This window comes from Athene cunicularia, unplaced genomic scaffold (assembly GCF_003259725.1).
Source record: "Athene cunicularia isolate RWA unplaced genomic scaffold, athCun1 chrLGE22_part1, whole genome shotgun sequence".
NCBI classification, from domain to species: Eukaryota; Metazoa; Chordata; class Aves; order Strigiformes; family Strigidae; genus Athene; species Athene cunicularia.
The window spans coordinates 127,076-137,491 of record NW_020799534.1 but is presented as its reverse complement, the minus strand read 5'-3'; the positions used below and the strand labels follow the sequence as shown (position 1 = coordinate 137,491).

Below are 10,416 nucleotides of genomic sequence, written 5' to 3'. Positions count from 1 at the left end.
CTGCAGGCAAGGCGGCGTGGAGAGGAGGGGGCCGTGTCCCGGTGTGGGAGCACAGGGAGAGGCAGAGCGGGGGCTCCCCCCACCCCTGGCCCAATCCCCTCCCTTGGGAACAATTCAGCTTTGCCCTGCTCCATTCTCCCACGTCCTGGCAGCTCCTCCAGTGCCTCCTCCCGGGTCATGTCCCACCCAGCTGGGGCTTTCCTTTGGGATACCCAATGCCCAGGGACCCCCTGGTCAGCCCTGCCCCGCTCCACACTCACTTTTTTGGTGGAGGAAGGCAAAGAGTTTCTTCATGAGCTCGGTTTTCATCACCTCCTTGAGGAAGTTGTCCTGCTCCCTCAGCTCCTCCGCCGTCACCTCCTCCTCCCTGCCAGTTGCCCTCTGGTAGTTGTCCAGCAGTTTAATGAAGCTTGCGTAGGTGGGTTTGGAGAAAAGCGCCTCGTTGACGTATTTGTAGAGCCTAGGAGAGCGCGGATCCTCCACTCAGCGGGGAAGCAAAGGGCCCTGGCTGGCCTCTGCTGTGGTGGCCCCTGGCCACTGCCGAGGATGCCGGCCCACACTCACGGCTGCGGGGAGCGGTCCTCCTGGTCGCCTGTCTCATCGGGGGACGCCTGGTACTGGGGGTTAATGGCGATGTCGCTCGGGCGGGCTTTGTTGTGATCCGCCCTGTAAAGCTGTTCCGAGACGCGGAGGAGATCCTCGTCGGTGATGGCGTCGTGGCTGCTGGAGAAACCGTCTGTGGGGAGAGGCAGGAGGTGGCAGGCGCAGGCAGCAGCTCCCGGGGCCGCAGATCAGCTGCCCACGGAGAAGCGAGGGCGATGCAGCACCCGATGCTGGGGTGACACATGGGTGTCACGATCCTGGGTGCTCAGCACGGAGGGATAAAGGGTGCAGGGGGGGGCCCCAACCCACTCCAACCCCACACTCTGGGGACAAGAGCTGGCCCCAGGGCTGCAGGCACGGGAGCCTTTCGTTAAGCACTGGGTGAGCTGGGAAGCATCAGCCCCCGTCTCCCAGGCACGACGCTGCTCTTTGCACCACGTCTGCTGGGACCAGCCCCCTCCCGATCCCCCAAATTTTAGGTGCAGGGTGACCAGGGGATGCAAAGGCCAGCTCGCCCCCGCCTCCGGCTGCTCCATGCCTCCTGCTTCCCCTGGCTCTGGTGACGGGAGATAAAGCTGCTGGTAAACAGGCGGGTGATGCCGGGGCTCCCGCTGCGCCGTCTGCTCAGCAACGACACGCAGCGGCTTGGAGCAGCTGGCAACGGGCACGGAAAGGGCCAGAAACCAGAGCGACACCCCGATGCCGTCGGCCCCCGAGAGCCGCGGGCGGTGGCGGTGGTTTGTCACCCTTGCTCAGAAGCGGAGCTACTCACTGCGGGTGCGAGCGGCCTCCTCAACCCATTCTCCACCTGCACGGAGCCAAAGGGAAAAGGAGCTCAGGGTGAGATCACGTAGGCCGTGGCGATGTACTTCTTGCCGTTGCCGTAGGTGGACTTGGTCCAGGGGTAGGTCTGGATGCTGAGGCTGTAGCCACCCAGGCTCAGGTAACATCTGTGGGGACACAGCCTGTGTCACAGCCCTGCTCCCCCCTGAGCCCCACGGTCACATCTCTGGGGTGCTCAGTGTCCCCACACCAGCCCTGCTCCATCCCCAGCCCTCCCCATCCGCGATGCCCCAGAGCTGATCGTGGTCAGGAGGGCACAGCTGGCTCCACAGCTGGAGGACAGACGGACAGACAGATGCAGACGGACGCGGTACTTACGCCCTCCCAGGCCGTGCGATGAAGCACAAGGTGTACAGGCCAAGCTCAAACTCGGGGCTGCAGCCGATGAAGGCAGAGCCCACCTCCTTGTAGAAGCCGTCCCAGCTGAACTGCAGCCCCAGCACGTCGGGGTAGGTGTCCCACTAGAGAAAGGGGGGTCGGGGGTCAGAGCCCCGTCTCCGCTCGGCCCCGGGTGCAGCAGGGAGGGAATTCAAGCAAAGCCTGTCTGCACACGAAGCCGGGCACCCTCCTGCCCTCCCCAGGGCCAGAGCCAGAGCAGCTTTCACCTGGTCTGAGGGGCCACCAGACAGAGCCTCAAATTTCTCATTTGTGGTTATTGAGCCCCTTTTTGCCCCTTTTGGGGACCTCCCCACCCTGCCTCCATGCCAAGGTCTGCACCGGGAGGCAGGAGGGACGTGGCAGGGTGAGGAGCATCTTTGGGATGCGGCTGATTTGGGATCACTTACTGGCCCGTCAAAGTTGTGGCTGAAGTAGTTGACCATGCCCTGCTTCTCAAGGAGGTAGAAGCGAATCCAGTTGTGAAATCCAGACACTTTCCCTTTTTTCACCTCCCCTAAACACAAGGGAGACACTGGGGTGAGCCCCCCCCAGCCAGGTGCTGCCCGGTCCCCCCCCCCATCCCACCGGTGAGGGCTCTACCTGAGAAGACGTGCTCGAAGCCGCTGGAGTCCTGCTCACTGTCACCTCTGGAGTAGAGGCCGAACCACATCTCCTTCAAATCGGCGACAAACTCCTGCTCGGAGCTGTAGCGGTCTGCAGGCAAGGCGGCGTGGAGAGGAGGGGGCCGTGTCCCGGTGTGGGAGCACAGGGAGAGGCAGAGCGGGGGCTCCCCCCACCCCTGGCCCAATCCCCTCCCTTGGGAACAATTCAGCTTTGCCCTGCTCCATTCTCCCACGTCCTGGCAGCTCCTCCAGTGCCTCCTCCCGGGTCATGTCCCACCCAGCTGGGGCTTTCCTTTGGGATACCCAATGCCCAGGGACCCCCTGGTCAGCCCTGCCCCGCTCCACACTCACTTTTTTGGTGGAGGAAGGCAAAGAGTTTCTTCATGAGCTCGGTTTTCATCACCTCCTTGAGGAAGTTGTCCTGCTCCCTCAGCTCCTCCGCCGTCACCTCCTCCTCCCTGCCAGTTGCCCTCTGGTAGTTGTCCAGCAGTTTAATGAAGCTTGCGTAGGTGGGTTTGGAGAAAAGCGCCTCGTTGACGTATTTGTAGAGCCTAGGAGAGCGCGGATCCTCCACTCAGCGGGGAAGCAAAGGGCCCTGGCTGGCCTCTGCTGTGGTGGCCCCTGGCCACTGCCGAGGATGCCGGCCCACACTCACGGCTGCGGGGAGCGGTCCTCCTGGTCGCCTGTCTCATCGGGGGACGCCTGGTACTGGGGGTTAATGGCGATGTCGCTCGGGCGGGCTTTGTTGTGATCCGCCCTGTAAAGCTGTTCCGAGACGCGGAGGAGATCCTCGTCGGTGATGGCGTCGTGGCTGCTGGAGAAACCGTCTGTGGGGAGAGGCAGGAGGTGGCAGGCGCAGGCAGCAGCTCCCGGGGCCGCAGATCAGCTGCCCACGGAGAAGCGAGGGCGATGCAGCACCCGATGCTGGGGTGACACATGGGTGTCACGATCCTGGGTGCTCAGCACGGAGGGATAAAGGGTGCAGGGGGGGGCCCCAACCCACTCCAACCCCACACTCTGGGGACAAGAGCTGGCCCCAGGGCTGCAGGCACGGGAGCCTTTCGTTAAGCACTGGGTGAGCTGGGAAGCATCAGCCCCCGTCTCCCAGGCACGACGCTGCTCTTTGCACCACGTCTGCTGGGACCAGCCCCCTCCCGATCCCCCAAATTTTAGGTGCAGGGTGACCAGGGGATGCAAAGGCCAGCTCGCCCCCGCCTCCGGCTGCTCCATGCCTCCTGCTTCCCCTGGCTCTGGTGACGGGAGATAAAGCTGCTGGTAAACAGGCGGGTGATGCCGGGGCTCCCGCTGCGCCGTCTGCTCAGCAACGACACGCAGCGGCTTGGAGCAGCTGGCAACGGGCACGGAAAGGGCCAGAAACCAGAGCGACACCCCGATGCCGTCGGCCCCCGAGAGCCGCGGGCGGTGGCGGTGGTTTGTCACCCTTGCTCAGAAGCGGAGCTACTCACTGCGGGTGCGAGCGGCCTCCTCAACCCATTCTCCACCTGCACGGAGCCAAAGGGAAAAGGAGCTCAGGGTGATGGAGACGGGAGTCCAGGACACCCCCCCCCCCACATACACATGCTTGCAGACATGCTTGCAGCCAACCCCTTTGCACCCCACGGCTGGGTTGTGACAGCCTCAGGGAGACAGCAGGCCCCCCCCCAACAAGCCCCCCCGGGGATGCTCAGTGCTCACCGGGTTGGCAGTGCCTGTAGTAATCCTCGCAGCAGTTGCCGTACGTCTCGCACTCGGCATCGCAGTGGCACTCGTCCTCCTCGCTGTAGGGCTCCTCGCAGCGTCCCTCGCAGGAGTCGGGGGCCGTGTACAGGTCTGTGGGAGAGAGAAACAGCAGCGTGGGCCTCAGGATGGACCGAGCACCCCTCCCCAGCCCGCCCGTGACCTGGGAGCGTCCTTCCTCCTCCCAGGAGAGCCCGAAGGACCAAGCTTGGACCCTGCAGCTATTCGGGATCCTCTGTCAGCATTTCGGGGTGACATTTTAACCGGTTGAATCCTCAGGATGCACATCTCCGTGGGTCACTTCTCTTCAGCCATTTGAATTTCACCACGTCAAGGCCACTTCCCACCAGGAAACGCGTTCTCATCTCCCCACCATTTAATTGCTCCTTCTGATTCACCCTTTTAACGCCTGCCCGAGCAGGAGCGCCCCAGGTCCTGCCGTCTCCTGGCTGGAGGTGAAGTGCCACATTCCAGACACCCTTATTTGCAACCCCATCGCCCTTTCTGCAATGCTGGGAAAACTGGGAACTCCTTCCCGAGCTATTTATACCATAAATGCTGTGTTACACACGGCGGCAAAGCTAAAAATAACGCAGCGACTTAAGCTGTGCCTTGAACAGGACAAGTGCCAGGTCTTGGATGATGGACACCTGCCATCAAGCCAAGAAGTGGGGGTAGGAGACCAAGATGTTGGGTTTGTACTAAGCGACAGCTTTGGGAATGTGCTGGTCGGATCCTGGCGGGAGGAGCGGGACAGCTGGCAGCCCGGGCAGGGCTTTTCCAGCACCCCCTTTTCTCCAGCCAGGACTGTGACCATCTCCAAGGACGTGCCTGAGAAGTCGCGTGCAAGTCGCGTGCCAGCCACGCTGCCAGCCAGTAAAGGGATCGCTGGAGGAAAGGGTGTTGCTTTCCCTCGCAAACCTGCAATCACGCAACAACTTAAACACCTCTGGGTGGCCAACCCTGAGCTCCAGCAGCACTCCAGCCCTTGGGGCGAATCCCGATGGAGCAGTGATGAGAGTGACCTCCAAGAGTCACGCGTGCCGGCTTCTCTCTGCACCCGCATTTCTTGTTGTGTTGTCTGGCATCTCACCCAAACTATTTGCGCTTTTCAGAATCACATAACCAAGGTCCCGCACGGGCTGATGAGAGAGGAAGAACCTCTTCACCCCACCAGCCAACCCGGCGCAGGCTGGTTGACCGAGCTACAAGGCCACACTGCTGACTCCTCTTTGGCTTCTCCTCGCCGGGTCCTTCTCCACAAATCTGCTTTGCAGCGAGAGGGGTGTTAGTGGGAAAGAGTTGCCTGAGGTGCTCCTGGAGGCCATCGGCCCTCGGTGCTGCTTTAGTCCCACCTTTGCTCACGCTGATGCAGGGAGAGACGGGAAAGGGCACCCAGAGTTTGGGCGGTGAGTGATGCTCGTGGTGTCCGGACGCCCCAGTCTCACCAGTCCACACGGCAGAGCAGCCAGGTCTGGAGCTCCGGTGGGGTTGTCAGCTGAGGTCTCGCTCCTCAGGACAGAATCCCTGCTGCTCCCCAAGTGACAGTCGGGGTAGATCAGCCTGAATCACACACTGGGGCTCGTTTCCCAGCAGCCTTCCCGGAGGGATTGTGCAAGGCAGGAACTGCCCTCCCACCAGTCACCGCTGAGACGTTGCCAGTCCCTGGGCACGTGCCGCCAGAGCGTGTCACAGCAAAGCACCGGTACTGGGGTGTTCAGTGACTCAACCAGGGCCGGGAGCCTCGAAGGGTCCTTGGAGGAGTGAGCTCGGATGGGGCCCCGTCCCCCGCGGGGCTCGGCTGCGGGGTGCCGAGGGTCCTCCCTGGGCAGGGGGAACGGCTGCAGGAGGGAGTCAGCTCCTCATCCTCACGGGGGCATGAACCTAAGGAGCCGCAGAGCCGTCGGACACCCCATGGTCAAGTTTAGAGGGGCTGCTGGAGCTTTTGGGGAGAGAAGGGCTGCTGGGAGAGCTGGGACGGTGGTGGGAGCAGCAGGACACGGCCGGCGGTGCTCAGCTCAGCGCGCCCACACTCAGCGACTCCGTCGGTATTTGGCTGCTTCAACCAGTAGATGCTTTCCGGCTGCACAAAGCCAGACAAATATTTCTTTTTCATTTTCAGCCCTTCAGCCAGATCCACCCCTCCCTGAGCACGGCTTTTTGGACACGAACAAACTCATTTTCATTTCTGCCAAAAAAAAAAAGTTTTGACGGATAAAAAGGCGGTCTGTTTCCTGAGCAGCTCCCTTCACCAAGGTGTGGGGAAATGCCCGAGACGCGACAGAGCCCTCCCAGCTCGCTTTAGTGCACGGACAGGAGTTAGGGCTCGTGTCAGAGCAGCGTCCGCGAGGCCCTGGCCTGACTCGAGACCTCGCTGCGCTGTGCAAACACGGACCGAAGATCAACCCCGCCTCCAGAAGGGCCCATCTGAAGGACAAATTAACCTCTAACAAAAGAACTATTGACGGCCTGAGCTCTCCAAATATTTAGTTACAATGCTCCTGGCTCCTGAAACCACATATAACCCCGGGTGCAAGCTGTTCGTGAGATAATCAGGCAAAAATCTCCCACCACTGTCCTGCCTAGCTGAGGATAAGCAAAGTTACTACGCGGTGGAGGTTTCGCAGCTCGGACAGGTCCGTCAGGGTGACGCTCCGATAGCTCCGAAGCGCGTGCCAAGGACAGACCACGCCACGAGCCAGAGGAGCTTCCCAGCTTCCCAGACACGATCAGCCCAGTTATTCCTTCAAGCAAGAAGAATTTAGCGCTTGCGTTGAAGAAGATGAGACCATCACGGGAAATCCTGTTTTCCAGGCAACCCAACGGCTGGTTCGCAGCACAAGCTGCTCCTCCTCTGCACCGGCCTTGCAAAATGCCTCCCCGCTAATCCTGAGGGGAGTCGTTTGTTGCTAAAACACCAGATACGGCCCCCTGGCAGTGCCGGGAGAGACGAAACGTCCTTCTTGCAAATAGATCACGGTTTTCACGTTTTGTGCAAGATGATGGCAACAAAGGCACCGAGTCACAGGCTGGATCCAGGGAGATTTGGGAGCCAAACCCTGATGCCCACAAGCCACTCCTTGTTGCAGCATCTCCCTAAAAGCCGGAGCTATTCTTTATCATCTCTCCAAGCCCGACCCCTCTCATAACAACCACAGAGTCATGAAGGGAGAAACACCTGAGCTCATGTTGCGTTTTCCACCGCACCTGGCTGGCTCCTCTGCTCAGTTCCGGTGGTCACGGAGGGACTGTAGACAAGATATTAGAAAAATATTTCCCTTTGTCCTCCTCCAGCGCGGGAGGGTGGAGGAGCCAGGTGGGCTGGCACCATGAAAACACGGCGAGATGCACCAGGAAGCAACCGGTGGACAAAGCCAAAGACCAGGGGAAGTCTCAACCCATCGAAGAGAAGGATGAACCATCCTCCTCCTCAGCCGAGTCCCCCCGAGCTCGAGGAAGCCCTCCAGCGTGAAAACACCCTGACCCTCTCCCCTGTGAAGATTTTCTGGATCCAGACACGCAAGGAACCAGCTGCCCCAGTACAGTGGATCTCCTGGCTTATGGCAGCACCCTCAACACCGTCCGCTGTCACCCAACCCATCGCTGGCCCCTTCCCATGGGATGCACCGCCAGGCTCCATTACTCACTGCCACAGACACAGGTCAGGGCTATTCCTGCCCCAACGAGGAGGATCCAGGTCTTCATCGTCCCGTCGAGGGCAGGCTGAGCCTTTCGGAGCGTCCCAGAGAGCAGGTTGGGAATGACGGTGCTCCCTGGCACTCCCTGCTATATGTGGGTCCTCTGGGAGTGCGGAAGGGAGGGAGGAGCGTGATGCCACCAAGGAGTTCACGGGCAGGCTGCACCCAAACCTTGCCAAGACTCATTATGTGTATGGCTTAATTATAGGCTGCCCGGAGTGGCAGGAGAGCCGGTAAATCCAGTATTGCTGCACTCCTCGCACGTGTGACCCGCAGGGGTGACTGAGGAGCACGGGGAAAGCTTCTCAGTGACAGATCTTTGCCCACCCAGAGCCCAGAAGGTCCATCAGCAATGCGAGCTGGTGACCAGTGCCACATGCTCCCATGGAACTGGTGCTAAGTGGGGGCAACTTTCTGCTCCCTGGTGAATTGGAGGTAACGACCCGTCCTTCCTCTGTGCCGCTGTGCCCCTCTTCCAGCACACGCCAGCCTCTGTTGAAGCCTCCAGGTCCTCCAGCAGCACAAGAAAACCCTGAGCCGTAACCACAGCATCAAGGCTGCTCAGGGAGTTGGTTTTGTGGGTTATCCCGGTGCGGTCTCACTCCTGGGGCAAGCCCAGAGCTGGTCCATCCCCACCCTGCGTGCGGCTGCTCTTCTCCAGGGAGCCTCCACGGCCCCGGGTAAGGCCGAGGGGGAGCTCAGCCCATGCCTGCTGTGGCCACCAGCCTCTTCCCTGCCCGCAGCAGGGCCAGCCCAGGCTCAGTCCAGCGCATCCCAGGTGGTGTATCCAGCAGGAGAGACAGTTTTTCGTGCTACCACTGCCTGGGGGGGGAGGACCTAGCTCCCACTGCTTCCCCGTCCTGTCATACACACTGACCAGTACACCCAAAGGCATGGGAGGGACCAGACTGGAAGAGTTCAGCGCCCGTCCTGCCTCCAAGGGCACCTTCACGCTGCTTCTGGACCTTCTTGTTTTCCAAGAGGCATTGGAATTGTCCCTGAGCCGATCTCCATCCACATCCCTCCCCTGCTGCTCATGAGCCTCCACTCAAGACCTCATCAGGAGAATAATCCAGACCTAACTCACCATCCTGGAGGTGGGTTTAAATCCTGCTGTTCTCCCATCCTGGTCTGGAGAGCAGAACTGGGGCGAGCGGAAGGAACTTCCTCAACCTATTTTGCTGCTGGAGGATGTTGGAGACGTTGAGCTCTTCCCCTCATCTCTTCCCAGCCAAGGAGGGGGTCACTCCTTGGGCACCTCCACCTCGGAGGTGACAACTGACCTCCAGACACCCCAATTTTTAACCTCCATCAGTGGCGCAGGCAGCACCTGCCTGCAGTTGATCTTGCCGACACAGCAGCGTTGCAACAACCTGAATTCCCCGGGGTGCATTAGCTGTCCCAGGAGAGCCGCGTTCGGTGTAATAAGGAGCGGGTTTGGCTTCTTTCTCACCCCTCAGTCATTTCCTCCCCTCGCCCATGAGGGGTGTTGTGGGAGGGCGGTGAGTCAAGTGCCCCGGGGCTGGATCTGTTGAGGAGATGGAGAGGAGAGGGAGAGGGAGAGGGAGAGGGAGAGGGAGAGGGAGAGGGAGAGGGAGAGGGAGAGGGAGAGGGAGAGGGAGAGGGAGAGGGAGAGGGAGAGGGAGAGGGAGAGGGAGAGGGAGAGGGAGAGGGAGAGGGAGAGGGAGAGGGAGAGGGAGAGGGAGAGGGAGAGGGAGAGGGAGAGGGAGAGGGAGAGGGAGAGGGAGAGGGAGAGGGAGAGGGAGAGGGAGAGGGAGAGGGAGAGGGAGAGGGAGAGGGAGAGGGAGAGGGAGAGGGAGAGGGAGAGGGAGAGGGAGAGGGAGAGGGAGAGGGAGAGGGAGAGGGAGAGGGAGAGGGAGAGGGAGAGGGAGAGGGAGAGGGAGAGGGAGAGGGAGAGGGAGAGGGAGAGGGAGAGGGAGAGGGAGAGGGAGAGGGAGAGGGAGAGGGAGAGGGAGAGGGAGAGGGAGAGGGAGAGGGAGAGGGAGAGGGAGAGGGAGAGGGAGAGGGAGAGGGAGAGGGAGAGGGAGAGGGAGAGGGAGAGGGAGAGGGAGAGGGAGAGGGAGAGGGAGAGGGAGAGGGAGAGGGAGAGGGAGAGGGAGAGGGAGAGGGAGAGGGAGAGGGAGAGGGAGAGGGAGAGGGAGAGGGAGAGGGAGAGGGAGAGGGAGAGGGAGAGGGAGAGGGAGAGGGAGAGGGAGAGGGAGAGGGAGAGGGAGAGGGAGAGGGAGAGGGAGAGGGAGAGGGAGAGGGAGAGGGAGAGGGAGAGGGAGAGGGAGAGGGAGAGGGAGAGGGAGAGGGAGAGGGAGAGGGAGAGGGAGAGGGAGAGGGAGAGGGAGAGGGAGAGGGAGAGGGAGAGGGAGAGGGAGAGGGAGAGGGAGAGGGAGAGGGAGAGGGAGAGGGAGAGGGAGAGGGAGAGGGAGAGGGAGAGGGAGAGGGAGAGGGAGAGGGAGAGGGAGAGGGAGAGGGAGAGGGAGAGGGAGAGGGAGAGGGAGAGGGAGAGGGAGAGGGAGAGGGAG

The 10,416-nt window shown here is 61.2% G+C and overlaps 1 protein-coding gene and 1 long non-coding RNA gene across 2 annotated transcripts; both read right to left on the bottom strand.

The window, feature by feature from the left end:
* Nucleotides 1-9: 9 nt before the first annotated feature.
* LOC113491040 lies at nt 10-1,443 on the bottom strand. Its single transcript, XR_003400335.1, has 3 exons — nt 1,376-1,443; nt 565-736; nt 10-460 (listed from the first exon to the last, which is right to left on the bottom strand). It is a non-coding gene; the product is annotated as an uncharacterized LOC113491040 (long non-coding RNA).
* Nucleotides 1,439-5,250, bottom strand: ENDOU (endonuclease, poly(U) specific). Its single transcript, XM_026867616.1, has 9 exons — nt 5,106-5,250; nt 4,143-4,277; nt 3,914-3,949; nt 3,103-3,274; nt 2,799-2,998; nt 2,425-2,538; nt 2,232-2,338; nt 1,765-1,907; nt 1,439-1,553 (listed from the first exon to the last, which is right to left on the bottom strand). Exons 1-9 carry the CDS (start codon nt 5,248-5,250, stop codon nt 1,439-1,441), a joined length of 1,167 nt encoding a protein of 388 aa, XP_026723417.1.
* Between the last annotated feature and the right edge of the window lie 5,166 nt (nt 5,251-10,416).

Coding starts and splice junctions, on each gene's coding strand:
- ENDOU (XM_026867616.1), bottom strand. CDS start 5,250: ATGCGGGTGCAGAGAGAAGCCGGCACGCGTGACTCTTGGAGGTCACTC. Junction 4,278..5,105: donor AAGTTGTTGCGTGATTGCAG/GTTTGCGAGGGA, acceptor TCTCTCCCACAG/ACCTGTACACGGCCCCCGAC. Junction 2,999..3,102: donor GAGGACCGCTCCCCGCAGCC/GTGAGTGTGGGC, acceptor GCGCTCTCCTAG/GCTCTACAAATACGTCAACG.